Below are 27,317 nucleotides of genomic sequence, written 5' to 3'. Positions count from 1 at the left end.
TGTTTAAGAAAAGAAAGTCATGATGTAATTTAAACACACAAATGAACCTATCCTTCTGTTCCCAAGGAGAAATTATGGTGTAGCTAAAGATAACAGAGTAAATAGAACTTGGCAAAGTGCTGACCTTTACCAACACCAGCCGACTGCCAGAGTTCACCTAAAGCATAGAGATAAAACACACAAAGTCAGCCTCACATCCTTCCCAAATGCTGAAATAAAATTCGGGGGCTTAGACCCTGGATTTAATCTTTTGAATGTGGTTCCCTAGTGAATCTTATACTCACTCAGTGGCAAAGAAAGAAGAACACTCTTCTTTGGTGACTCACCTTATAGAATATTTTACACTTACACAATGATGTGGACAATTTATAAGTCAACACTTTTTTTAATATCTAAAGACTGGAATTCATCCACATATTCACCAACTTGGGAACAAGTAAGTAAGTTATAGTAAAGTTCCTTCCAAAATAATACTATTTTGCTACAGAAAATGATAAAAGTTGGACACTGGTGGTTCATCTCCCTATGATCCTAGCTACTCAGAAGGCTGAGATGTGAGAATCAGGGTTCAAAGCCAGCAAAGGAAGACAAATCTGCTAGATTCTGATCTGTAAATAACCAGTAAAATTTCAGAACTGGAAGCAAGTGGTAGAGCATTAGATGTTGAGACAAAAAACAAGCCAGAATGAGAGGGCCTGACTTTAAGAGCCAGGACTGACACAACAACAACAAACCTGTAACACACATACATACACACAAAAAACTCAAACAACAAAGAATCACTACCACCACCACTACCACAACAGCAAAACCACAGAGGCATCTAAGATTTCCTTCAGCTGCTAGACAGATGAACCGGCACTTCTCAAGTACTGAATATTTGGACACAATTTTTTAAAAAGAGCTATTAAAGATAAATACATTGGCATATCTATAGTTCTAGATTTTAAACAATGATTTTAAAAAGGAAGAATCAAACCATTGAGCCTAGAAAAGACACTGAAGAAGAATCTTAACTGCATACTACTAAACAAAGAAATCAACCAAAAAAGCAGACCACACTAGTGAATGATTCCAATAATATTACAGCCGGAAAAAGGAAAACTCTAATGATAATAAAAGATGTGTGGTTCCTGTGGTTCAACAGGAAGGAGAGACAAATACGTAGTGAAGTACAGCAGTTTTTTTTTTTCTTCTTCTTTCCTAATTTTTTTTTTATTGTAAAGATACTATACAGAGGGTTACAGATACATGAGTGAGGTAATGAGTACACTTCCTCTTGAACATTGTTAGCCCCTCCATTGTTTTCCCCCTACCATCCCCTCCCTCCCTCCCTTCCCCGGTTTTTTTTTTTTTGATTGTGATTAAGTGATTACATAATTTCTAAGTCACAAGTTCTTTTTACTTTTCTTGAGCAAATTGTCTATCACAGTCTGTAATATATAACAGTGTTCACATGTTATACACCATACATGTGATCAGCAGTATGGGGATATTAGTAGTGGTTCAACCAGATGAGCAGGAGTTCTTTGTTTCTTAAGTCCTGTTAGTTTTGTCGTATCACCTAACATTTTGGATTTAGCATCCACTTATCAGGGAGACCATGTACCGTTTGTCTCTTCGTTCTTCCAGATGAGATACTACCAGCACCAGCAGTTGAAGAGGCTGTGTTTCTTCCATTGTATGTCTTTGGCTCCTTTGTCGAATATCAGCTGGCTGTAGGCCTGTGGATTTAGTTCTTGATCTTCTATTCTGTTCCATTGGTCTTCGGGTCTGTTTTTGTGCCAGTACCATGCTGTCTTTGTTATTATAGCTCTGTAGTAGAGTTTGAAGTTCGGCATGGATAGCCCTCCCATATTGTCTTTATCCCCTAGAATTGTTTTGGCTATTCTACGTCTTTTGTTGTTCCATATAAATTTTTGGACTGTTTTCTGTATTTCAGTGATGTACGTCATTGGGATTTTAATAGGAATTGCATTGAATTTGTTTATTAGTTTTGGAAGTATTACCATCTTTACTATATTAAGTCGGCCTATCCAGGAGCATGGGAGGTCTTTCCATTTCCTAGTGTCTTCTGCAATTTCTTTCTTTAACTTTTTATAGTTCTCATTAAATAGTTCTTTTACATCTTTGGTTAGGTTAATTCCTAAATATTTTATTTTTTGGGAGGTTATTGTGAATGGGGTTGCTCCCTTTATTTCCCTCTCTTCCTGTACGTTATCAGTGTATAGGAAGGCAACCGATTTTTGTGGGTTTATTTTGTATCCTGCTATTTTGCCGAAGTGACTTATGATTTCTAAAAGTTTGGAAGTACAGCAGTTTTAAGAGAGTTATAATATTCTCTATGAAACCACAATGATGAATAATGAGTCAGGTGTCAAATCCTGTACAGCATTCACCATCAAGAATGAACCCTGATGTAAATGATGGTGTGACAGCGTATCAACACTGGCTTATTCATAACAATAGACGAAAAATGTTTTGCAATCATGGTTAGGAATTGCAATTGCTCTTTTATCCATGTGACTCTGGCCTGGGTGTTCTACAGTTCTAGAAACTGTGCTTATTCCAGTAAACGGAGTCAGCAGCTGATAGGTGTTGGTAAAAGTCAGCACTTGCTAGTTCTATTTCATGTATATAAAACAAGATGTAAATAACAGAAAAGCTATGAAATTCCAAGAAGCATCTGCTCAATTAGTCTGGAAATTTAAAACTATACTAAAAACAGACATGAATTATTTTTAAAGGTAATAATTTAAAGAAAAAACACACAAAATAAATACAAATGTCTCCATTCTGACCTGTCACCACCCATCTACACATCAATATATGAAATACCAGGAATTCAGGCATACTTTACACTAGAGAAATTTTCAATCTAATATTGTCCTTCCTCAAGGGGGATCATACAAAAATTCTCTTATAAATAATATGTTTCTCTCTAATTTTTAATTTCTGGATTTTCAAAATTAAAAATTTTAAGTAGCTTCTGCTATAACATATGTACTGCATAAAATAAGGCCCACTGGTAACCTAGAGTAGTTAGCAGTTGTTAGCAGACACCAGGTGCATACGGGCAGGGCCATGAGGTTTTGTGTTCCAATAAGCTGACTTGAACTAACCAGAGTTGCTCTACTGTCAACTTACACAGAACTCTGGGCTCTGTGTGAGCTGTTGTTTGATTAAATAATTACACAAGGTTTAAAATTACATAAAGACTATTGGATTAAGCTATTATTCCAGTTATTTTAAAATTAAAAAGTTAAGTTCTCATGTACAATTAGAAATTCTTCATCTTTCAACAAAGCATCTCAGGAGCAGATACCTTCAGTAGCCAGAGGACAAGTATTCAGGGCATAAGTATACTATTCATTATATAAGAGCACGACACACAGTAACAATAATGTTCTCTCCAGTGAACAGACATACTCTGTAGCGCACAGCTGACTAATCTTTACTGAACTCCTTGCTAGTTGTGAAGGAAAGATACTCCCTTCTATGGTGCAGAAAACTGGTGGAGAGTGTTAGAGGCATGGGCCAAGTGGTAGAGTACCTGCCTAGCAAACACAACATCCTGAGATCAGAAAGGGACAGGTGATAGTAGATTGCACTTACAATCCTAGCTACTCAGGGGGCTGAGAACTAAGGATCATGGTTCAAAGCCAGTGTTGGTAAGAAAGTCGGCGTGTTTCTTATCTCCAATTAGCCACCAAAAAGCCAGAAGTAGATCTGTAGCTCATATGTTAGAGTGCCAGCCTTGAGCACAAAAACTCAGAAAAAGCAGCCAGGCCCTGAGTTCAAGCCCCAAAAAGGGAACAAAAACAAAAACAAACCACATAAAAATCTATCTTCTTTTTTTTTTTTTTGGTCAGTCGTGGTGCCAGAACTCTGGGCCTCAGTGCTGTCCCTCAGCTCTTTAGCTAGCGCTCTACCACTTGAACCGCAACACCACTTCTGGCTTTTTCCTGCATATGTGGTGCTGAGGAATTGAACCCAGGGCCTCATGCATGCAAGGCATGCACTCATCCACTGAGCCACCTTCCCAGCCCAAACCTATCTAACTTACGTGCTAGGTCAATTTAAAAAAACAAATAAACTAATGCTAGGTCAATTTAAAAGACAGCGTTGTCAGAACTCAAATTGTTTAGAAGGGAAAAATAAATGAAACAGCTTTAGATTCTGTTGTTCTGCAATTAGTACACTAAATTTGTATGAATGGTTATTTATTTTAAAAATACTCATCAATGGTTCTGAAAAGAAAAAGAAAATGGTCCTCAGAACTGAGATTCTTCTCACATTCTGTCTATGCTACCATTTGGAGATGAAGAAGCAGAAGAGACAAGCAATTGCAAAACCAATGAGACAAAGGAATCCAAGTCTAATGTCATTATCATCTTCCTTTTCTTTTTCTTTTTTGCTAGTCCTGGGGCTTGAACACTGGGCCTGGGCATTGTCCCTGAGCTTCTTTTTGCTTAAGGCTAGAATTCTACCACTTGAACCTCAGTCCCACTTGCAGCTTTTTTGAGTAGTTTATTGGAGATAAGAGTCTTGTGGACTTTCCTGTCTGGGCTGGATCCTCAGATCTCAGCTTTCGAGTAGATAGGATTACAGGCATGAGCCATTGGCACCCGGCTCATCTTTATTTTCTATCACTGCAGACAAAATTTATGATGGCTAAAACCATGGGCAGTACTTTTTATAAACAGAAATATTAATGAAAAAGAAAAGGGTTATGATTTCTCATAGCTAACTTTTTGTGGCTTACCTGAAATCCATGCTTGCCTCTCCACCATGTACTTAGCACTTTGGGGGGCATGTCAATAACAGAAACGATGTCTCCCACCTAGGAGAACCAATTTTTATATAAAATGGTTTAGTTATAAATTTTTATATTATATCTCGAATTAACTGTTTAATCTTGACCTAGCTATACAAAAAGTAAAGTACTATTTTATGTTCTGGCTACTAATTTCTGATGAAACATATTATTTTAAGAATCATACCTTTCATTAAGGAGTTTTACAAAAAGTTAAATAGCATAAAAACTGTGATACAGCTACCATTGCATATAAGTTCAGACGCCAAATCTAGCGTTAATGCTAAGCATCATCTCATCATTATTATGTCTGTTAAAATGCAATCGCCAGTTTATGATAGTTAGGACTTACTACAGAATAAATGCAATATGCATTTAGTAGAAACTCTAATTCACCTTTTGGTGAGTTATATGTTGTGTGTAATACTCTGGTGATGCTGGACAGCAATTCCCAGTCCACAGTGTAATCAATGGGCAAGCAACTGGTATTCTAGAGTTTTCCTTAGCTAGGATGCTAAATAGGTTAGGATGCTAAATGTTAAATACATTTGTTTTGTCTTGAGGCACAGTCTTACTATGTATCCCAGGCTGACCTGATACTCTTGCCTCAGCCTCCTCAATAATGATATTACAGGCATATACCACCATATCTACCTAAATGCAGTTTTTATTTAATGAAATTTTCAACTTAAATTTGACTGAAATCCCATCCTCAGCCAAGGTACTTCTGTACTTAGCCAATAATGTCACTACAAATGACTGATTCACTTTGCTTCAAATACTACTAATGAGATAATACTACCTACCATGCACAATTCACTTTACTAAACATTTGACATAATCTTAATCACATATGAAAAGACGTAAGAGGAGTACTAATGTGTAAAATTTTATAACTCCATTTCTTTCATTAGATACTACAATATAATATTCCATAAAGGGCTATTTTTTCTATTGGAGATCATAAAGGAATGAATTTATACAACTCTAAACAAAATCATAAATATAAAAATTATAATAATTGTTGTATGATAATTTATTTATTTACATTCATTAATCAGGGTGGAAGTGTGGCTCACGCAGAAAAGCAATTACCTAGCAAGTGCAAATCTCAGAGTTCAAACTCCAGTATCACCCCCCCAAAAAAAAATGTGTGTGTGTGTGTGTGTGTGTGTGTGTGCATACATAAAAATTAACTGGTCATCAGTGGCTGATGCTTGTAATCCTAGTTATTTGGGAAGCTAGTAAAGTGTGTCTAATAAATGATAAAGTGAAAATATATTTGCTGAAAGATGGCAGATTTTAGCCAAAGTTAAGTAGTGTTATGGGAAAAAAAGAATAAGATCTAAAGTATTGAAATAAAGAGTAGGATGTAAGAGTTAGTTCTTGGTGAGCAGTGAAAGTGAATAGCAGTCATTTTTTTGTTTGACAGTAATGAAGCCTACCTTATGCAGTTTTAAGTTATGGAATCCTAGACCTACTATACATAGAATCTAAATAAATTTAAATAATTTTAAGGTACTGAACTATATACATTCTAGGCATTTACATTTTTCTCAGCAGCAGTCTTCCTAAGATCCTGTCTATACCATGGATCTACAGTAGCAAATTTTTAGCAATCTGTCTTCATATATTTACAGTGACTTTTTCAAGTCATGTACAAGTCATCTTCAAAGCTCTGTTTGCTAATCAATATGGCATCTTTCAAGTCCTGCATTTCTTTTTCTATAAAACATTAGGGTTGAGAATAGTTCAGATTCTATTCTGCAAAAAATGTATACTATTCTTTCTTAAGATGGAATAGCATTATCTCCCAACAGCTAATGTCTCTTTTAGAGGAAGAAGTAATTCACGTACTTTTGCATCTGATAATACCTTTCATCTGCTTTTTCAACTACATTTTTTAACAAACATTTAAAAAAGGTATCCTTTAGTATTATTGTTGTTAGGCACCAAAAAAACACAAAGATAAAGACTTTGCTTTTAAGAGGTCCATTGAGAAAGAAAACTTTAATTAAATGTAGTTAGTGATACATTTTAGCCATGAAAGCAGTTCCTAATGTGACTCAATCCAACACTGCGGGTGTGGTGTCTGTATGGACTGAGATCAAGAACTGCTTCCTAAAACACCACATCTGAGGATTAAAGGATGAGTACAACCATTTAAACAGAAGTAGAAACCATCCCAGGCTGAAAGATAAACACTACAGAAAGTCATGGCACTTTCAATATTTTTCAAAAAACATTAAGTGAGTCAACTATTAAAATAGTTAAGGATGAGGCACCTTTAGTACTTACCTCTAAAGTCAGTTCATCAGGAGCCCGAGCAGTGTACCTCTTTATAACATGGGCAGCACCAACAGCAGGAGTGTTGATGGATGATTCCTCATGAACCAGAAGATGGTTTCCCTTGTTATCAATCTGTAAGGAAGAACATGAACCATGAGATGATTAAAGACATGGAGCTTGCAAATGTATCCATGACTATAAAAGGTAATTCAATTAAGAAAGACAATATATCTAAAAGGTCTTTCAAAAAAACCCTAATTATACCAGCTAATATAGCACAGCTGTGCTACATATGTAATCTTTATGCTTTTATTTAATCCTCATATTTCTAAGATATTTATAAATGTAATTGTCATTTCTAAAGGTGAAGATGCTAAAGCTAAAAGAAATATTGTAATTTAAAAAGGTTAAATTATTTTTCCAAGATAACAGAGGCAATACTGTAGAAGTCAAGATAGCAGTACAAGCTCAAGCTGGCTTGGTACATATTTTTATATTCTAACCTTGCCTTCCCAATTTCTATGGGAAGCATAGAATAAATCTACATATGCACAAATGAATAAAAAATATTGAATACATTTACTGGATGTTTCACTCACAATATGCTTAAATCAGAACCTGTGAATAGCTTTCATCTGCTCATAAACAACTAAAAATGTTTTCCATGATCAAGTCAACTAAAAAATAGATATTTGTCAAGTATTGATATTAATCAAATATAAAATCAATATTAATAATAACATTAATTAAATACCCAAAAATCATTAAAGATTTGAAATGAAAAATATGTCATGTATCACATGACCTTCTCCTAGTAGATGATAAATTTAATTTCGCTGATTTTGAAAATTCAATAGTTATCAAATATTAACTTAATATTAAACTTCAGTGAATAATTTTAAAATAAACTTTCATCAAAGGTAAACTGGGTAATACCTCCATCCAGGTAAGTGCAGGACCACAGTTGATCTTGTTGCCAGCAATAGCTGAAAGGCGTGACAGGTAAGCCATGAGCATCTGAGTGACAGACTAAAAAGAGAAAAAAGCCCAGCACAACTCAGAGGAGGAAGAAACTACATTCTGTGCCTGAGAAACTGTCCTATAAATTGATTCTTTCTAGGGAAAAAATTTCTATAGATGTTTAGGCATTTTGACAATTGTAGAGTAGCCACTGAAATCACGGGCACTTCCACAGTAATTTGGACCCTGGTCTCACCTAATGGTCAGGGTTCATACTATTCTATAGCTTCAGATTTTATTGCTTCTCTTCCTACTTTTTGTTAAATGAAAATGCCTAGCTTTTTTCCTCTTAAGCCTTTTTACATGAAGACCCCAGACTCTCTATAATCTTCTCAGCACATGGTGAGGCAGAAGCAGCACATTCATTCACTTCTATACCTCGGTATGGTGTGGTTCATTGTTCTGGAATGAAAGTTTGTGGCAAGAAGGTGAAAAAGAAAGGCAGAGTTGGGAAATAAAGGCAGAGAGACATGCAGATTTTCTATGGCATGCAGGATCTTTGTGTTTTTGTACACTCCTGAGCTTCTGCCTTAATCAGTTCCTGGAGAGCTGGTGTTCACTCCTCTAATACCATCAATTGGGATTCATTTTAGCCTTAAAATGACTTTCCCTCGCTGTGCCTACACTGCTCTCTAGTCCACTGTGGCTGAAGACTGCATGAGTAATTTTGGTTCTTTTTAGGAAACCTACTTTGTTCTCTCTCAATTTCAGGATTTTGTTTTATTATTTTGCTTTAGCTACAATGTTTCTTAAATATGAGTCTCCACTCATTATATGACAGAACTTAATTGACAATTTGAATCTGAAAACATTTGTCTCCAGTGAACTGTATATTAATCATGTTTTAATTGTTTCCTTCCATCTATTCTCTTCCCTTACAACCCTTTGAAATGGGAACTATTCTGGCCTTATTCTCCACAATTTCCAACTTCTTAGGTTTTTTTTTTCCTTTCAGAGGTTGTATTCTTATTAAACATATCATATCCTAGCTCTCCAATTCTCTCCTTACCTGTGTTCATTTTGTATATAGTTCAATTATTCAGGCTTGCTATTACTAAAGTTAACTTAAATAATATTTTCATTTCCAAGACCTATTTCATTTTATAAAATTGTTTTCCTTTCATGGATTTGACAGATTCTCTCCCACTTAAAGGAGAATAGCCTTATTTTCTACACATCCTTATCAGTTCTCCTTTATTTATTCAGTGCTCTGTAGAAAACTGGTTTATTTATCTTCTGCAATCATTCTATATAGTATATGGGTTTTTAGGTTTTATTTTCTCTTCTCTATAAATCTTACCCAGTTACTCCCAATATACCTCACAAATTTTGATTCCTCCATAGCATTTTTTTTTGTTCATTGATGCAATGTTTTTTCACATTTTAAAAATCTTTGTTTTAATGGTGGTTCATTCTAGAAATCCCAGCTACTTTGGAGGCTGAGAACAGAAGAATCATGGTTGGAGGCCAGCTTGGGTGTACACAAGACACCCCTAAGTCAATCAACAGCTAGTATACATTGATATAAGCCTCTTATCTGCAGCTCTCATCTCTCAGCTGCATAGAAGGCTGAGATAGGGAGGATTGTGGTTCCAGGTCAGCCTGGGCAGAAAAGTCTAAAGACCATCTCAACAGGAAAGGAGCTATCACCCAAGATATAATGGGAAGTCTAAAATACGCAGATCACAATCCATGCGTGTACAAGACAGGAAGTGAGACTTCATCTCAAAAACATGAAGCAAAGAATGGCTGGAGGAATAGTTCAAAAGTAAAGCATCTACCTAGCAAGCATGAGTCCAAACCCTAATACCACCAAAAGAACGGTTTATGATCTTTCGTTTTACTAGAATTTTTTGGTGAGAATAGATACCTACAGCATATCATCCTAAATTCAACAAACAGCACTTAAACACAGATTTCTTTAATTATTAGTGAAGAAAACTTCACATTTTCATTTTATTTTTATCCCTTCATTGGAATGGTCTCTTAACACATTGTCTGTTTATATATCATTGCTAAGAGTTTTTACTTTCTTAAAATTATACACTGAGCCTACTTTAATCCTAAACATCTTACTGTTTCCCATTATGAAATAAAATAAAAAATCCCAGTTTCTAAGTGTTCAACCAAGTTTTTATTTAATACTAACAATAACTTCTGGTTCATATGTAGCAAATGCTTACCTCTGGACTCTCCTTCAGGCTGTCAGAACGGGGAAGCTCTGAGAGCTGGGAAAACCGTCGGTCATAAATACAGAGATGAAGATGTTTATCAAGTACCCGAAAATCTTCATAACTTCTTTTAACAATCCAACTTTTGCCCTATAGGTAAGGAAAGAAAGCATTCCTAGAATTCATCTTTACCTGAAAATTCTTAGGAATTAAGACTTATTCATAAAGGTATGCTATTCATTTATTTATTTTATTTAATGGCATTTTATTTAAAATGAACTTCTATTAACTTGATAATTAGTTAAAACTAAATCACTCTAGTTAGCCATATTATTAAAAGGTCAGTAATAGAAAATAAGATCGTACTCTCCATTAACTGTCTTACTACCTCTAGTTAAAGTCCACTGCCTTTCTAAGAATAACCATGAGATGGTATGGTAGTACTTAACCTAAAACTTACTGAAAAAACAATAAAATAACTTTGATCAGAGGACATTTCCTAAAACTAAAAAGCAATAAAATTAGTTTATTGATTAGTTATCAACAACATTTTCCATGGCTGAGACTAAAAATATACCAAAAATCAAAAATATCCAACTATCTTCCCAAAAGGCACTAACATCCAGACTACATAAGGAATTCAAGTAACTTAATAGCAAAATAAGAATCTGATTTTTAAAATATACAATAGACTAAATAGACATTTTTCCTGAGAAGTTATACAACTGGTCTAAAGGTATATGAAAAACGATCAATATTACTAGTCACAAGGGAAACACAATCAACACCATCATGAATTGTATCAACTCATTATAGTTGCTACTATAAAGAAAAACGATATTGTATGCTGATGAACATATTGAGAAGGAATATACGTTAGTACAGTCATTATGGAATTATATAGAAGTTCCTCAATATTTAATAAGAGAATTTCCACAAAACCAGGCATCTTTAATGCTGGATATGTAGCTTATTTGACATATCTGTACTCTCAAGTTCATTGTAACATTATCCACAAATGCCAAGTAAACAATCACTACCCATCAACAGATGAGTGGAAAAAGAAAATGTGATACACATAAGTATGTGTATAACACATATGTGTATAAACTGCAAAATATGTATACTATACATTATTTTATTATATATTTTATAAGGTTTATAAATTATTATAGTATAGACTTATTTATAAATCCATATTTATAATGTACATATACATTATGCTAACGAAATAAGGCAGGTACAAAGACAAAAGCCCCATTTTCTCTCTAATAAGTGGATGGAATCTAAAATAATCAAACTCACACATACAGAAAGCAGAATTGTGATATGAAGGCTGGGGAAGGGATGATTACATAGAACAGGGACATAGATGTTACTCAAAGGAATAAAGTTACAGCTATACAGGAAAAATAAGTAACTATGTAAGGTAAATATGTATATATACATATGCATGTACATGCATATGTATATATACACATATACTTGGAATGGAGTTTTAAAATAGATACATACTCTCAATGGATGGAACCACACACTACAGACCCAGCATCTCCCAAATCTTACATTACTAACAGTCTCCTATCTGGAGCTCTTTTCCCCTTTCTACCCTGTCTACCCAAGTACATCATATCTGCCTTTCCACAAAAAGTGCAAGATAAACGGGGAACAAAAAGGAAGAAAGTTTTAAAAGAAGGAACAAACAACAGAACAAGAGTCATATATGGAAGGAATGCAGGAAATTAGAAATTTAAAAAACTATGATTAATATGTTAAGGGATTTAAAGGAAAAAGTAGAAAATATGCAAAACTAAATAGGTAACATAAGCAGGAAATGGGAAATTGTAATAAAGAATGAAAAAGAAATGCTAGAGACCAAAACCACTGTCAGAAAGAAAGAATGCTTCTCACAAATTTATAAACAGATTGAATACAGCTGAGAAAAGGATCTCTGAGTTTCAGAGTATCACAACAGAAAACTTCCCAAACAGAAAAACAAAGGGAAAACAGTCTAGAGAAACAACAGAACATTCAGATATGTTAAAGGGAGGAAAATAGAGAAAAGATGAGAAGTAATATTTGAAACAATAATGACCAACAATTTTTTCCCATTAGGGTCAGATATCAAACTATAGACGTTGGAAACTCAAAGAACACAATACATAACAAATGCCAACAACAAAAATACAATATTTTATACCAGAGCATATTATACTCTAACTTTAGAAAATTCAAGATAAAGGAAAAAAATCTTCAAAAAAGCCCGAGGAGAAAAATACCTTATTTATAAAAGAACAGAAGCTATGTAAACAAAATTTGTTGAGAAAAGAAAACAAACAAATGAGTCCAACTTAAAATTCTGAAATTATCCTTCAAATGCAAAAGTTAAGCAAAAATTTGTGACCAGGAGACTTATTTTATAAGAAACAGTAAAAGAAAATCTTCAAGGAAAATTATGTAGGTAAGAAATTCATATTACATTTAAAAAAAGATACTGAAGAACTAAGTGAAGGTAAAAGAAAACTATTTTTTGTGATACTGTAGTTTCAATTCAAAACCTTATACTTAGCTAGGCAAGCTTTCGACCTCATATACTCAGCTATTGTTTTACTTAATTGGTTAAAGTATGTTCAAAATAATAACGATGTATTCTACCAGGGATGTGGATGGAGTATATATGCCGGTATAGAGGCTTTGGAGAATACTTTCCTATTATGAAGTACTCATCTAATCTGTAAAGTGGCATAATGCTAATATGTATATGGCAAACTCTATGACAATCACTAAGGAAGTTTAAAAATCATGTAACTGACTATTACAGAGAAGAACCATGCCAGATGTTTGTGGCTCATGCTTATAATCCTAGCTACTCAGGAGACTGAAATCTGAGGATCATGATTCGAAGCCAGCTGGGGGCAGGAAAGTCTGTGAGACCGTTACCTCCAAGAAACTACTCAGAAAAAGCCAGAAGTGGTGCTGTAGCTTAAGTGGTAAAGAACTAATGTTGAGCCAAAGAAGCTGAGAGACAATGCTCAGGCCCAGAGTTCAAGGCCCTGGACCAGCAAAAAAGAAAGAAGAGAAGAAACACAATCATTAAAATGCCCAATTAAAATGCAGCCAGATAGTAGAGTCCTCGTCAATGAGCGAAAGCATCAGATACTGAGTTCAAAAGTCCAGTCTCTAACAAAAGAAAGCCACCCAAACAAAAGAGCCGAATTTAAATGTTCTCACTATACATAAAACAATATGAGGTGATAAGTATACTAATTACCTTAACTGTGGTAATTATCTCACGATGAATGTATATATCAACACATCATGTTCAGGGTATAGAGTAACTATAGCTAGTAGAGTTCTTTGCCTAGCATTTATGAGAGGTCCTTGTTAATTCCTCAAAACTATAATTCATTTTTTTTCTTTGCTTGTTGGGTTTGGTTTAAACTGTACACATTTTTTGTCTTTTCTTTGCTGGTCCTGGGATCAAACCCAGGACATTGCACTTGCTAGGCAAGTGCTTTGATACTGAGCTACATCTTAACCCAAAATTTTTTATTTTTTAAATTTTGGTCCATTGAGGGGCTTGATTTCAGGACCTGAGTGCTGTTCTCGAGTTCTTTTGCTCAAGGTTAGCACTCAGCCACTTTGAGTCACAGTGTCACTTCCAGTTTTTGAGTGGTTAATTGGAGATAAATAGTCTCACAAGGACTTTCCTGCTCAGGCTGGCTTTAAAACATGATCCTCAGATCTCAGCCTCCTGAGTAGCTAGATCACAGGCATGAGCCACTGGTTCTGGGCCTCAACAATTCATTTTTTAAAGTCATGTTTTATATCTTAAATATGTACATTTTTTGTCAATTACACCCACAGGAGTAGGTGGAGACATCAAAAGTGTAGGAGACAAAAGTAAGAACCAAGAACAAAGGCAACAAATAAACTATAATAGTAAATATGGCAGATATTAATCCATCAATGTCTCTAGTCACTTTAAAACCAATGATCAGGGCTGGGAAGGTGGCTCAGTCATAGAGTGCTTGCCTTGCATGTGTGAGGTCCTGGGTTCCATTCCTCAGCACCACATAAGCAGAAAATGCCGGAAGTGGTGTTGTGGCTCAAGTGGTAGGTAGAGCGCTAGCCTTGCTGAAGAGCTGAGGGACAGCGCCTAGACCCAGAGTTCAGGCCCCATGACCAACAAACAAAAACAAAAACAAAGAAACAAAAACCCAATGATCCAATGGAATTCTATGCCTCCATCAGAAAGAATGACAGCGCCATTTGTTAGGAAATGGAAAGTTTGAAAAAATTATACCAAGTGAAGTAAGCCAGGCCCAAAGAAACATAGTTATTTGCAATAGCTAGTATACGTCTAGGATAATCTTACCAGAAAAATAGAAAAGGTAAAAAACTATGCACATATGACTATATAAGATGATACTAAATGAAATGAACCCCAAGATGGGGATATACGAGGATCTTTTTTGTTGCTATTGTTTTAATGTATTTATAATGTACTATGTGATTTCTTTTCTTTCATATGTTCTTCCTCCATGGTATAACCCCTGTTTTCACTGTATTTGGTTCCAGTACCCTTGCATACACATCTAATTTGGGGAGGGGAAGGGAAATAACAAAATGCTGAAACAAGGATACAGGTTGACCCACTATAACAATGAGATGTACAAGACACTATGTTGAAAATGAACTTTACATTTTGTGTGGGGAGGAGGAAGAGTTGGAGAGGTAGGGAGGGAAGAGATGGTAGGGAGTAACAAAGGGGGGGGGTAACAATGCTTGACAGGAAATGTACTCATTACCTTACTCATGTAACTGTAACCCTCTCTCTGTATAGTATCTTTACAATAAAAATATATATTAAAAAAACAATGATCTAGGCCATTAACTAACATTCTGATGTTATCAGAATGAATTAAAAAGCAAGACCCAAGAAGGCAACTTAAATGCAAGACAAATAGATTAAATCAAAGGAATGGAGACAGGTACACCATTGCTAACACTAATAAAAAGAAAGCAGGAGTGTTTATAAATTCATTTCATAAAGAGCAGATTTCAGATGAGTCAGATTTACAAAAGATAAAAAAGGTAGCAGATAATGATAAAAAGATTAGTACTTTAATAAGATAGAACAATCCTTAATGCATGTATTTCTGGGAGACAAAAACTTATATAGAATTGCAAATGGAAATGAACAAGCCCACTATTGACAACTTTAGCATAACCCTTACCAGAAAAAGACAGATCTGGTAAGCAGAAAAATCAGCAAGGACATATTTGACTCAGTACCATCAGTCAACTAACTATAACTGAAATGTGTGGACTACTTAGACATCTACACTCTTAGACAATCTAGATCTGCTACATATACTGCTTAGATTCACCGGGAGCACTTACCAGGCCACATTCTAAGACACAGAATACTATCATAAGTTTAAAAGAACAGAGATTATATAGTGTCTGTATCCAAACCACATGGAGTTAAATTCGAAACCAGTAACATAAAGACAGTTGCAAAAGTGCCCAAATACTTAGAAATTAAGTTATACATTATTAAATAAATGAGTAAAGGAAATCTCAAAGAAGTATTACATATTTTGAACTAAATTAACATGCAAATGCAATTTATCCAAATTGGTATGATGTAGTATATTTATACAATTGAGTTGATATAAATGCAATAGATCTAAAATCAGTTCAAGTGTCACCAAAGGAAGCTAGAAAAACAGAAGTAAATTAAATCCAAATTAAGCAGAATAAAACAGTAAAATTTAGAACAGAATTCAGAAAAAATGAAAATAAGAATGCAATAGAGAAAATTAACAAAACTAAATATCATTCTTTAAAAATAGCAGTAGAATTGATAAGCTTGTTTAAAATAAGGGGGATAGGGAGAGAGGAAACTACTGGCATCAGAAAAGGAGAACAACTTTGTTACAGTTATACACATACACACACACACAGACATTAAAGGAAAAGGAAAGAATATTATCAACATTTCAAAAAATTTGGTTCAGGGCTGGGAAGGTGGCTTAGTGGTAGAGCACTTGCCTTGCATGCATGAGGCCCTGGGTTCGATTCCTCAGCACCACATAAGCAAAAAAGAAAAAAGCCAGAAGTGGCACTGTGGCTCAAGTGGTAGAGCACTAGCCTTGAGCTGAAGAGCTGAGGGACAGTGCCCACGCCCAGAGTTCAGGCCCCACAACTGGACCAAAAAAAAAAAATTTGGTTCATAGATTAAATGGAGCAATTGTTTAAGATATCACCTGCCAAAACTGACACAAAGATAAGCATACAATATGAAGGTCCCTATATCTATTTAAGAAATCAAATCAGTCAAGAGTTGGTGGCTCACTTCTATTGACCAGAAGGCTGAAATTAGAGGATCAAAGTTCAAAGCTAGCTCAGGCAGAAACAACTCAGAGAAATTATATCAACAATTAATCAATTAATAGATTTCAATAACAGAAAGCAACTAGCCCTAATGGCTTCACTAATAAACCATACCAACTAACTAAGAAAAGAACTATAGGAACTGTCTACATTCTCTTCCAGAAGATAGGACAGAAATATGTCCCAAATCATTACACAACATCAACATTACCTTAATTTCAAAACAGAGAGACAAAAAGACTGTTACAGAACTCCCAAAACTCAATAGTAAGAAAATACGTAAGTCAATTAAAAATCATCAAAAGGTTCCTCATCCAAAAGATACATAGATGACAAATAATCATATAAGAAATTGCTCAAGCTTCTATTCCCTATGTTATTAGTGAATTGCAAATCAAAACAACAAGACCCCTATTAAAATGATCAAAATCCCAAACACTTATAGTAACCAACACTGACAAAAATGTAGACCAGCAGGAATTCTCATTAATTGCTGGGAGGGATACAAAATGAGACAGCTATTTGGAAAACTGTTGGTTAACTCCTCATAAAACTGAACATAACTCTTCTCATGCAAACCTGAATCACAGCTTATTTACCCAAATTAATTGAAAACTTAATAGCCACATAAAGTCCTGGATAGTGGTATTTCTAGCATCTTTACTCATAATCATCAAAATGTAGGTGTTCTTTGGCAGGTGAATGGATAAACTGTGGACATCTGAACAATAGAACAGTACTTAGTGCTAGAGCACTGAAGCTTTAAAAAGATTTGGAGGATCTTAAATTCATATTATGAAGTGAAAGAAGCCCATGTGAAAATGATTCCAATTATATGATTTTGGAAAAGATAAAACTATGCAGGCAATAAAAAGCTTAGTTAATGGTCTCTGGGCACTGATGGCTCATGACTGTAATCCTATTTAGTAGTGAAAGGATCATAGTACAAGACCAGCCCTGGAAGAAAGGTTCAAGAAATACTATCTCAGATATAAACAGCAAAAATGGAAATGTAGGAGTGGTAGAGTGTCAGGGCAGCAAGCATGAGGCCTTGAGTTCAAACTTCAGTGGGGGTTGGAGGAAGAAGTTAGTGGTTGTCAAGGTTTCTTAGGAAGGAAGGGAATAAGAGAGAAAGAAAGGGATTGAGGGAACAAAGGAGGATAGTTAGAACACAAATGTTTTTAGGACATAAATAGCATTCTGTACAACTAAAATAATGGAGAAATAACATTTTCCAAAGTTGGAATATACAACCCCAAGAATGAACTCTAATAAAAACTACTGACTTCAGAAGATAATGCTGTGTCCATGCAGGTTCATCAATTCTAACAAATATACCACTATGGACTTCTTTCAACTGTCTCTTAAAAATGCTCATGTCAACAAAATGCCAGCTCTTCTACACAGATTTTTGTTTATGAAATCAGAAGCTCAACACACAATTTGCAAAACATCTAAATGCGTTACATTTATGGAAGTAAATTTCTAAAAAATATCACCTTATATTTTAGTAGATATGAAACAAGATCTTTAATAAAATCACAGCTTTAATAATTCAATTTCTAAACTGCTTAAATTTAATCAGAGTATTGTAGAAGTTTGAAAATGATAAAGGAACAAAACAAGAACAACATGCTTTAATATGTATGTCTTCCTCAATTTAAATTTTTTTCTATCCAAGGATGCCAAAACTAGTATTTCTTGATAAGGATAAGTGTTTGCTGTCTTTTTTTTAGAAGAACATCATTGCAAATATCCTTGGAAATATCCAAAATCCTTTGTCTTGGGAAAGTTAATCTGAAAAGTAACTGATAATATCATTCTCCTTAAATGTATGAAGTTCTCTAAAATGAGAGAGAAAAGAAGACCTGACTTGAATCTTAGCTTGGTCTACCTTAAGTACAGAATCTTACAATTATTCAACATCTATGAACTACAGTTCACTTATTTGTGAAATGGGAACAGTAACAGTTAATTTCACAGAAACCTTACGCAGTTTACATAGAATGGTAGCAACCTGCCTATGCATTTTGTTCATACATACATGCTCTACAATCCATAATCTATCCCACTGCTGTAGTAACAATGTTTCCTAAATGAACTGAATAGAGGAGGAGATAATTCATATCAAGGAATGCGTCTCTACTGATGGAATTTCAAGCATGGAAACATCAGCACACTGGAAATATTTTGAGACCAAGAGGCATTCCCTTGAATCCAACTGCTTACCCCACCTACCATGACATAAAGGAACCTTGAACTAACAGAAACAGTTATTAAATATTGGCCTGCAAAAATATACTATTAAGTATTAGTGAACTCTATTTAGAATAGAACAGTATTTAATATACTTTAACTTCAATAAGAATTGCTAATATCATCTAATCTCACTGGACAAAGAAATGACAAAGTTTTAAGTATTTTATTAAACAATTATCCTTAAAACAATAAAATTACTCATGCAGAAGGAAGAAATTAAAATAAGATTTCATTAAGGTGTATATTAGAATGGATTTAAATTTTCCACTTTAAAATTTACTTAAAAGTTGATGCTTATTTATTTGCTAAAGAAGGCAGATTTTCAAACTTAATGCTGTTAATATTATACTCATAAAGTTTCTATCCTACATAGTGGAACTTAAAATAATTAGTGTCATAGTTCATCTAATTTCAATATTTTCTAGATTATTGAATTTTCAACATTTACACTAGTAAAGTCTCTATCTCTTTCATACTTCTGAATTTCTTATGATTTTTATTAATTTTCAATAATTTCTACATAAATCCTTTTCTTGATAAGTAAGGGATAATAAGCAGAAGGAAAAACGCCATGAATTTTCAGAAGAAAAAACAGACTGAAAAGAACTTTCACACAATAACATCAAGACAGATATTAGATAGAGTGTCTGTTCATCCACAGACTGATTTGTGAACTGGTTACATTACATTAACAAACAGAATGAAAACTATGGGAAAGAATATCTGAGATGCAACATGTCTGTGTTTACTCTAATGTTCAATATAAGCAGGAGTTGAATGCTCAGAGCACTAATGATTTATTATTCAAAGCATCTGGGAAAGTTTTGTCTATGGTTAATATTTAGTGAAAGATGGGTAAATTAGATTTCTTTGACTAGTATCAGCTATTAAAATTTTTCTATCATTAAAACTATAGTATGTTGGACTAGGATTGTACTCAGTCTGAACTATCTTCTTCTAGGGATATAAAGTTTAATGATTCACATTGTGTGTGTGCAGATAAAAGAGAGAGATAGAAAGGGCGGGCTTGAGCTCCTATTCAATGCAGTTACATAAAGCAACTACAGGATCGATCAGCTAAGTAGCTAAGTGTACTTCTGTAGTTTTTTTTTTTTTTAATTAACATTGGAGATATGCTTGCAGATTTTAGGGTAGCCAAACAAGTTCAAATCATATTATTTAAAAATGCTGAGTAAAAAAATCCATATTATTTAGATTGAAACCCTGGTCTTTTATTGAATGAGCACAGGAAAAGTATTAATATTTCCAAGTTTTTATTCCATCATCTATAAAACTGAAATCAGATTATTTTCCTCAACAAGCTGTCCTAAGAATTAAATGGCATACTATTGGTATAGTAGGCACAGAAACTGTTTACTGAATTTGGTTCCTTTCTATGGAAGACAGAATTTACATTTCTGTACTCACAATTTTAAGAGACATAAAATTAAAGGGCAGGCAAAGTCACAATTAAGAGCTTCAAAGTTAAGAATCAAAGAAAGTAGTGCTACTCAATCTTCAAAAGGAAAAAAAGATCTCATCCATTTAATTTGTCACCAACTAAGCTAATATGTAAGAGAATGAAGAGTTAAAGAAAGGACCAAGAATTTTGGTTAAATGTTATTAAAATGTAAAAGCTGGCAGAGATACACAATATGTGAACAGGTAATGGTGATCTGAAGATTAGGCACTTCTCAAATCTGTTCCAGACTGGAAATTCCACAGAGATGTAGGAAAAGCTGGCACTTAGGAAACTGACTTCACATAGCTTAGAGCAGCTACTTCAGTACCTGGACCTCAGTATCTTGCTTGCAAAAATTAGAGGGTTTGGTTGTGAGTCTCTTTAGTTATAAAAATGATTCTAAGTTTAATATGGTTTGTGGCTGAAACACATGACAAGAATTCAGAGGTAAGCCATGGGATGGCTTCAATGATTACTTCTAATGAGGGCATTACTGTAATGTAATAATTACTACTTTGATGTAATAAGTAGTACCCCAAGTTGATTTAAAAAATTTAAAGCAGGTTGACTAGGAAACGATGTATCATGTAGATAACTAATACCTGGAAGAACAATCAAGCAACAATTATGAATTCTAACATACAGTTTACTGCTTACCTTTTAAAGGCAATTTTAAAACACATAAGAAATTTTAAAATGGAACTTTTAAAAGTATAAATACCTTTGACATGGTTTGCTCATGGGAATAAAAGTATTTGCATTCTGGAAGCTAGGGAAACTGGTAAGAAGAAGGATGCTAAAATCGGGTAGGCTATAGAGGGATTAATTTATTCTTGACATAACAATCACGTATTCTAGATAAGAGGATTTCCATTTGTTTACTACTAACAGGTTATCAGAAAATCACTTGCTGTTGTGACTTAAAAATCAACTGATCATGGGCTGGGAATGTGGCTTAGTGGTAGAGTACTGGCCTAACATGCATGAAGCCCTGGGTTCAATTCCTCAGTACGACATAAACAGAAAAAGCCAGAAGTGATGCTGTGGTTCAAGAGGTAGAGTGTTAGCCTTGAGGAAAAGAAGCTCAGGGACAGTGCCCAGGCCCTTAGTTCAAAGCCCCAGGGCTGACAAAAAAAAGAAAGAAAGAAAAGAATTGACCAATATCCATAATTCTCTTAATAAAACTGCCCTTCATCATCTAGGGCCTGAGATACTTCTGTGGCTTTTCTTTGCTTACTTCTCTCCCCACCAGATCTTAGCCACTCATCCTCTAACTACTTATAGAATTAAATATCTTGCTTAAAGCTACAAATCACCAAGATTTAAAAAAAAATCTATGTGTGCCAGCCACCAGTGGCTCATATCTGTAATCCTAGTTACTCAGGAGGTTGAAATCTGAGGCAAGAAAGTCCATGAGACTCTTATCTCCAATAAACTACTCAGAAAACCAGAAGTGGTGCTGTGGCTCAAGTGGTAGAGCACTAGCCTTGAGCTGAAGAGCTGAGGGACAGCGCCCAGGCCCAGAGGTCGTCCCATGACTGACAAAAAAAAAAAAATCAATGTGTGAGTAGTGTGTGTACTCTTTGAACAGTAGGACAAACAGCTACTGTGTCTTCTTTGGTTCTGTCTCTAATGTATTAAACTCCTATGTTTAAGGCTGGCACTTTATCACCTGAGCCTTGCCTCCAGTTCCAGATTTCTACTGGTTAACTAGAGATAAGAAACTCACAGATTTGTCTGTTGGCTTTGAATCTTAAATTTCTGAGTAACTAGAATTGTAGGTGTGAGCCACCCAGTGTCTGGCTTGGAACTATGATAAGATATACAAGTTGCAATCTAAGTTGTGAATTCCACATAGCATTGCATAAACATGTTTTTTTTTTTTGCATTTTTTGCAGAATAACATTTTGTTTTCTTTTCTTATACTAGTCATTCACAGCCCAATTTCAAGTATCTTTCTGTGAATTATTCTGCCAGGTGAGAAATGTACTATACTAGGCTGGGAAGGTGGCTCAGTGGTAGAGCGCTTTCCTTGCAGGCATGAGGCCCTGGGTTCGATTCCTCAGCACCACATAAGCAAAAAGAAGAAAGCTGGAAGTGGTGCTGTGGCTCAAGTGGTAGAGCGCTAGCCTTGAGCTGAAGAGCTGAGGGGCAGCACCCAGGCCCAGAGTTCAGGCCCCACAACCGGACCCCCCCCCCAAAAAAAAAGAAAAAAGAAATGTACTATACTAAGGAATTTAATCATTATTCAAAATAATCCTTATGAACTCTATGAGATGACACATCCACACATTTACCTGGCAAGCAATCTGTACGAGGTAGACCAGCTCTTTAGATTCACAGCCATTTTTCATTACTTCATTCTGTTCTTCTGAAAGTGAAAGCTAGGTCACAGAAGAAAGGGAGGAGAAAGAAAATCATGATTAACGAAAAAGAACACACTATCACATCAAATTTAAGGTAATTGTTTATATTGGTAAATAAGTGAGAAATTCACAATTTGGGGGGAGGGGAACACTCCTGGGGCTTGATCTCTGGACCTGGGCACTTTATCTGAGTTTTTTTTTTTGCTCAAAGCTAGTGCTCTACTTCTTGAGCCACAGCTCCACTTCCAGCCATTTGGTGGTTAACTGGAAGTAAGAGGCTCACAGACTTTCTTGCCTGGGCTGACTTCAAACCATGATTTTCAGATCTCAGCCTCTTGAGTAGCTAGGATTACAGGCATGAGATACCCAGTTAAGAATTCAGGATTTAAAAAAATATCATTATTTGACCTGTCTTTGCAGTTTTTCTAACCTAGAACAACTGCATAAAAGTAAAATGTTGGTATTAAATACAATTATAATACTGAGATGTATATGTATGAAAATGGAACCAGAAAACTTGAGGAGATAGATAGGGTTGAAATTAATGGAAGGGATGACATTGTACTGTAAATATAAATGGACAAGTTATCTTGAAATCCCTTTGTACAAAACTTTGAAGATAATTTTTTAAATTGAAACACACACACACACAAACAAATTCATTCCAGAGTGGGTCTTCATTTCTTTATTATATATGTTAAAGGAAGACATTAAACAGGGCACTGAGAGACAGCATGAAACACTTAAAAGAGCTCAGGCTCTATTATAAGGAATGCAAACTGGCTGCCCGAAAACGGACTGAGCCTCCAAACATGTTTAATTTCGGACTCACCATGTGGGCTGCATGTTGGGTTTTATTTTTATCTAAACAAGCTGAGAGGTTTCATATGAACTCACTTGGGTTCATAACTCACCTGGAAAGGGACGTGACATAAAAATACCTCTTCTCTATGTTAGGGGTATTAAATAAGATGTACAGAAAGTCTCTGCCAAGGTGACTAGTACTTAAGAAGTACTTAATATACGAAATGTAATATTAAAACTGTAAGAAATACAGTTAGTGAAGACACATTAGGAAAGCAGTATCACTGGAAGTTATTATTATTGTCATAATTATCATTATTATTAGTCCTGGGGCTTGAACTCAGGGCTTGGGCACTGTCCCTGAGCTTTTTTGCTCAAGACTAGTACTCTACTACTCGAGATACAGCCCTACGATGGCTTTTTCAGCAGTTACCTAAAGATAAGAGGCTCACAATCTTTCCTGCCTGGGCTGGCTCAGCCTTCTGAGAAGCTAGGATTACAGGCATGAGCGACAGGTGCTGTTTAAAAAAAAAAAAGGTTTTTATTGTGAAAATACTGTACAGAGGGGTTATAGTTACATGAGCAAGATAATGAGTATATTTCTTATCAAGCATTGTTGCTTCCTCCTTTGTTTTTCCCCTACGACCTCCTCCCTCCCATCTCCACAACTACAGCACCCCCTACCCCTACCCCCACCCCCGCTGCCTAAATTGTAAAGTTCGTTTTTTGACATAGAGTCTTGTACATCTCATTGTTGCAATGGGTTAACCTGTATCCCTGTTTAAACAATTTGTTTTTTCCCTTCCCCTCCTCAAATTATACCAAAATCATACAGTGAAAATAGGGGTTATACCATGGGGGAAGGGACATACAAAGCCACAAAAAAATCACGTGGGCCCTTATAAATATGTTAGAAACAATAGCAAGAAAGAAAAAAACCACTTGTGTCCTTATCTTGGGGTTCATTTCATTTAACATCATCTTATCTGACCTTTTCTGCTTGTCTCAGACATATACTAATTATTGCAAATAAGGGAAACCATGGGACCTATTTGGGACTGGCTTACTTTACTTAATATTTTGTTTTGTTTTGTTTGTTTGTTTTTGGCTTTGTTTTAGGTGCCAAACCCAAAAAAATCATCGTTGAATCTAATATCCATAAAGACTTTCTCCTATGTTCTCTGTCATGTTGTTGTTGGGTTTTGTTTTTGTTTTTGTCAGTCATGGGGCTTGAACTCTGGGCCTGGGCACTATTTCTGAGCTCTTCAGCTCAAGGTGAGTGACCTACCACTTGAGCCAAAGGGCCACTTCCAGTTTTCTGGCGATTAATTGGAGATAAATGTCTCATGGACTTTCCTGCCTGGGTTGGCTCTGAACTGCAATCCTCAGATCTCAGCCTCTTGAGTAGCTAGGATTATAGGTATGAGCCACCAGCGCCTGGCTATTGTTTTACTTCATGTATGTAGGTCTTAGAACCAGTTTTGAGTTAATTTTTGTACATGATATAAGATTCTAATCTTATTTATTTGTTGGCTTGTGTAAATAAATTGTATTTTCAGCATTATTTGTGGAAAACACTTCTCCATTGAATGGTATCAGCCACCTCAGTGAAATTCTATTAACCTACAAATGAGATTTTATCTGTGGCCTCTCTTCTCTATTTCATTGGTCTAAATGTCTGTCTTTATGATAGTGGCATACTCTTTTTTAATTGCTATAGAGTTGCAGTACGTTTTGAAGTTAAGAAACAGTCCTTCAACTTTTTTGCTGTTTGTTTGTTTTGTGCTAGTTTGTTTTGGGCTTGAACTCAGGGCCTTGCACTAGCACTCATCTTTTTCACTCATAGCTACTGTTCTACCACTTGAGCCATGCTTCTGGTTCCTTTTGCTGGTGATGGATACCTATTTGTGTGCTTGGCATTGCTCTGAACTTCAATTCTATACCTCAGCTTCCTGAGGAATCAGACATAAGCCACTGGTGCCCAGCTAACTCTGTTTTTTTTTTTTTTTTTAAAGATGTTTTTGATTGTTCAGAATTCCTTGAGAAGTCACAGTAATTCCAGGATGGGTTTTTCTATTTATGAAAAAAATGCCATTTGGGGTTTTAAAGAGATAACATTAAATCTGCAGATTTTTTAGGTAGTACTGACAACAACATCAAGTCATCTAATCCATGCCCTGGGAATATCTTCTATAAGTTCTCTTAGCAACATTTTGAAGTTGCCAATGTGTAAGGTCTTTTGCCTAGTTGTACTTTTTATTGCCATGGTTTCTTTCTACTTTGGTTCTGAGGTCTCTCTGTTGAGAGCTGCCACTATGACAAGGCAGGTACTATCTAGGAGAACCTGACTAGGAAGAAAGTTAGATTTGCTTTGGAAAGTTATCACAAAAGGAGCACCTATATAAAGTGAAAAGCTGAGCCACAAGCTGTGATCTAAAAAGAAACATTCATAGTACATAGTTGACAGATTGGTAATCATGAGAAAGGAAAAGGAAGGAGAGTGATGGACCTGGGAAAGTATCTGCAACCTACATGGGGATCACTATGCACTTGACGAAAGGCTAACCGAACAAGATTCCTCATTTTACTCACAGACTCTTTTTCTTCCTCCCAAATTCCGAGGTATATATGCTAGACAATCACTCACCAGTTGAGTAACCTAATAATCACACTCGTTTTTTTCTACTTCTCCTTCTAAAATGAGCTGTCTTTTTGTAAGCCCAGGAACAAAAATCTAACCTAAACCTCTGAGTCCTTAATTGGTCCTGTCTCCTGAAACTTGTCTCTCACCTCTACACTTTTCTTCCACCCTGGCTGTCAAATATCTGGTACTAGGCCTCATTGTACCTAGTTGCAGAGTGGGTGAAAACAGCAGTCTAATTGGTCTTTTCCATTTTCCATCACACATCGGGCTCAGTACTCTCTTCTCAACATCTAGCAATACTTTCTATACTCCTACTAAAGCAATTTAAAAGTGAAGCTCACATACCTTTGATGACCACTAAAGGACCTCCATGGCATTTCTCCAAGTACTTTCCAAACTCACTGTTCCCACAATCATGTCTCCATTCATCCTCTTCCCTTACAGGTACCTAGTTTTCCTGCCTGAATGTCCTCCATTTCTAGTATCCAATTTCCTTCCAGTCCTCAATAAAAGTAAATCTTTGAATGCCACAGGAAATAACCTCTTTCACATATAAATATCTACAAGCAGCCTCACAAAATACTTACTTTCTCCTATCATATGCTGATTGGTATACTGTTTGTTTTCCCTGAGGATAGGCTATTCTGCCAGAGGTATCACAGAGATGGTTAGCACATACAAAATATCCAACAAAACCATCTGGTATGGACTGTTTTAAGACATCCTATACACAAGTCTGAACATGAATGTGTTTTATGCAGTACCTACCCCATAAGTACCAAGAGTATACACTATGAAAGAGCAGGCTACATTTGCCTGTATCTATGATATGAACCTCAGTCAGCTAAGTAATTTTCATGTCCTTCAAGTTAGCAATATCTCATACTGTCTATTCTGAATAGCAAGATTTTCAAATCCTATTATTTCTAAATTGTTCCAAACCTATCTTTGGCATTATATTTCCTGTATAGACTACTTTCATCACTATGGAAACCAATCACAATTAGTGTTGTTAGGATCTTTAAATATACAACTCTACTCAGAACCTCCAAATGTTCATAAAAGTATATGGAGCATGGAAGGA

At 35.3% G+C, this 27,317-nt stretch overlaps 1 protein-coding gene across 1 annotated transcript in view; it reads right to left on the bottom strand.

The window, feature by feature from the left end:
- Positions 1-27,317, bottom strand: part of LOC105980569 (rho GTPase-activating protein 32-like) — a 90,638-nt gene that overhangs the window by 12,568 nt on the left and 50,753 nt on the right. The window contains exons 5-9 of the mRNA XM_013009455.1: positions 22,717-22,803; positions 10,309-10,446; positions 8,042-8,134; positions 7,115-7,237; positions 4,766-4,843 (exon numbers count right to left, since the gene is read on the bottom strand). Of these exons, the coding sequence (XP_012864909.1) occupies positions 4,766-4,843; positions 7,115-7,237; positions 8,042-8,134; positions 10,309-10,446; positions 22,717-22,803 (519 nt within the window). The remainder of the gene's footprint in view (positions 1-4,765; positions 4,844-7,114; positions 7,238-8,041; positions 8,135-10,308; positions 10,447-22,716; positions 22,804-27,317) is intronic.

The sequence above is a fragment of the Dipodomys ordii genome, unplaced genomic scaffold, assembly GCF_000151885.1.
Source record: "Dipodomys ordii isolate 6190 unplaced genomic scaffold, Dord_2.0 Scaffold10, whole genome shotgun sequence".
In the NCBI taxonomy this organism is placed as follows: domain Eukaryota; kingdom Metazoa; phylum Chordata; class Mammalia; order Rodentia; family Heteromyidae; genus Dipodomys; species Dipodomys ordii.
Note: the sequence above shows the minus strand (reverse complement) of the source record. Positions and strands in the feature narration are given on the sequence as shown.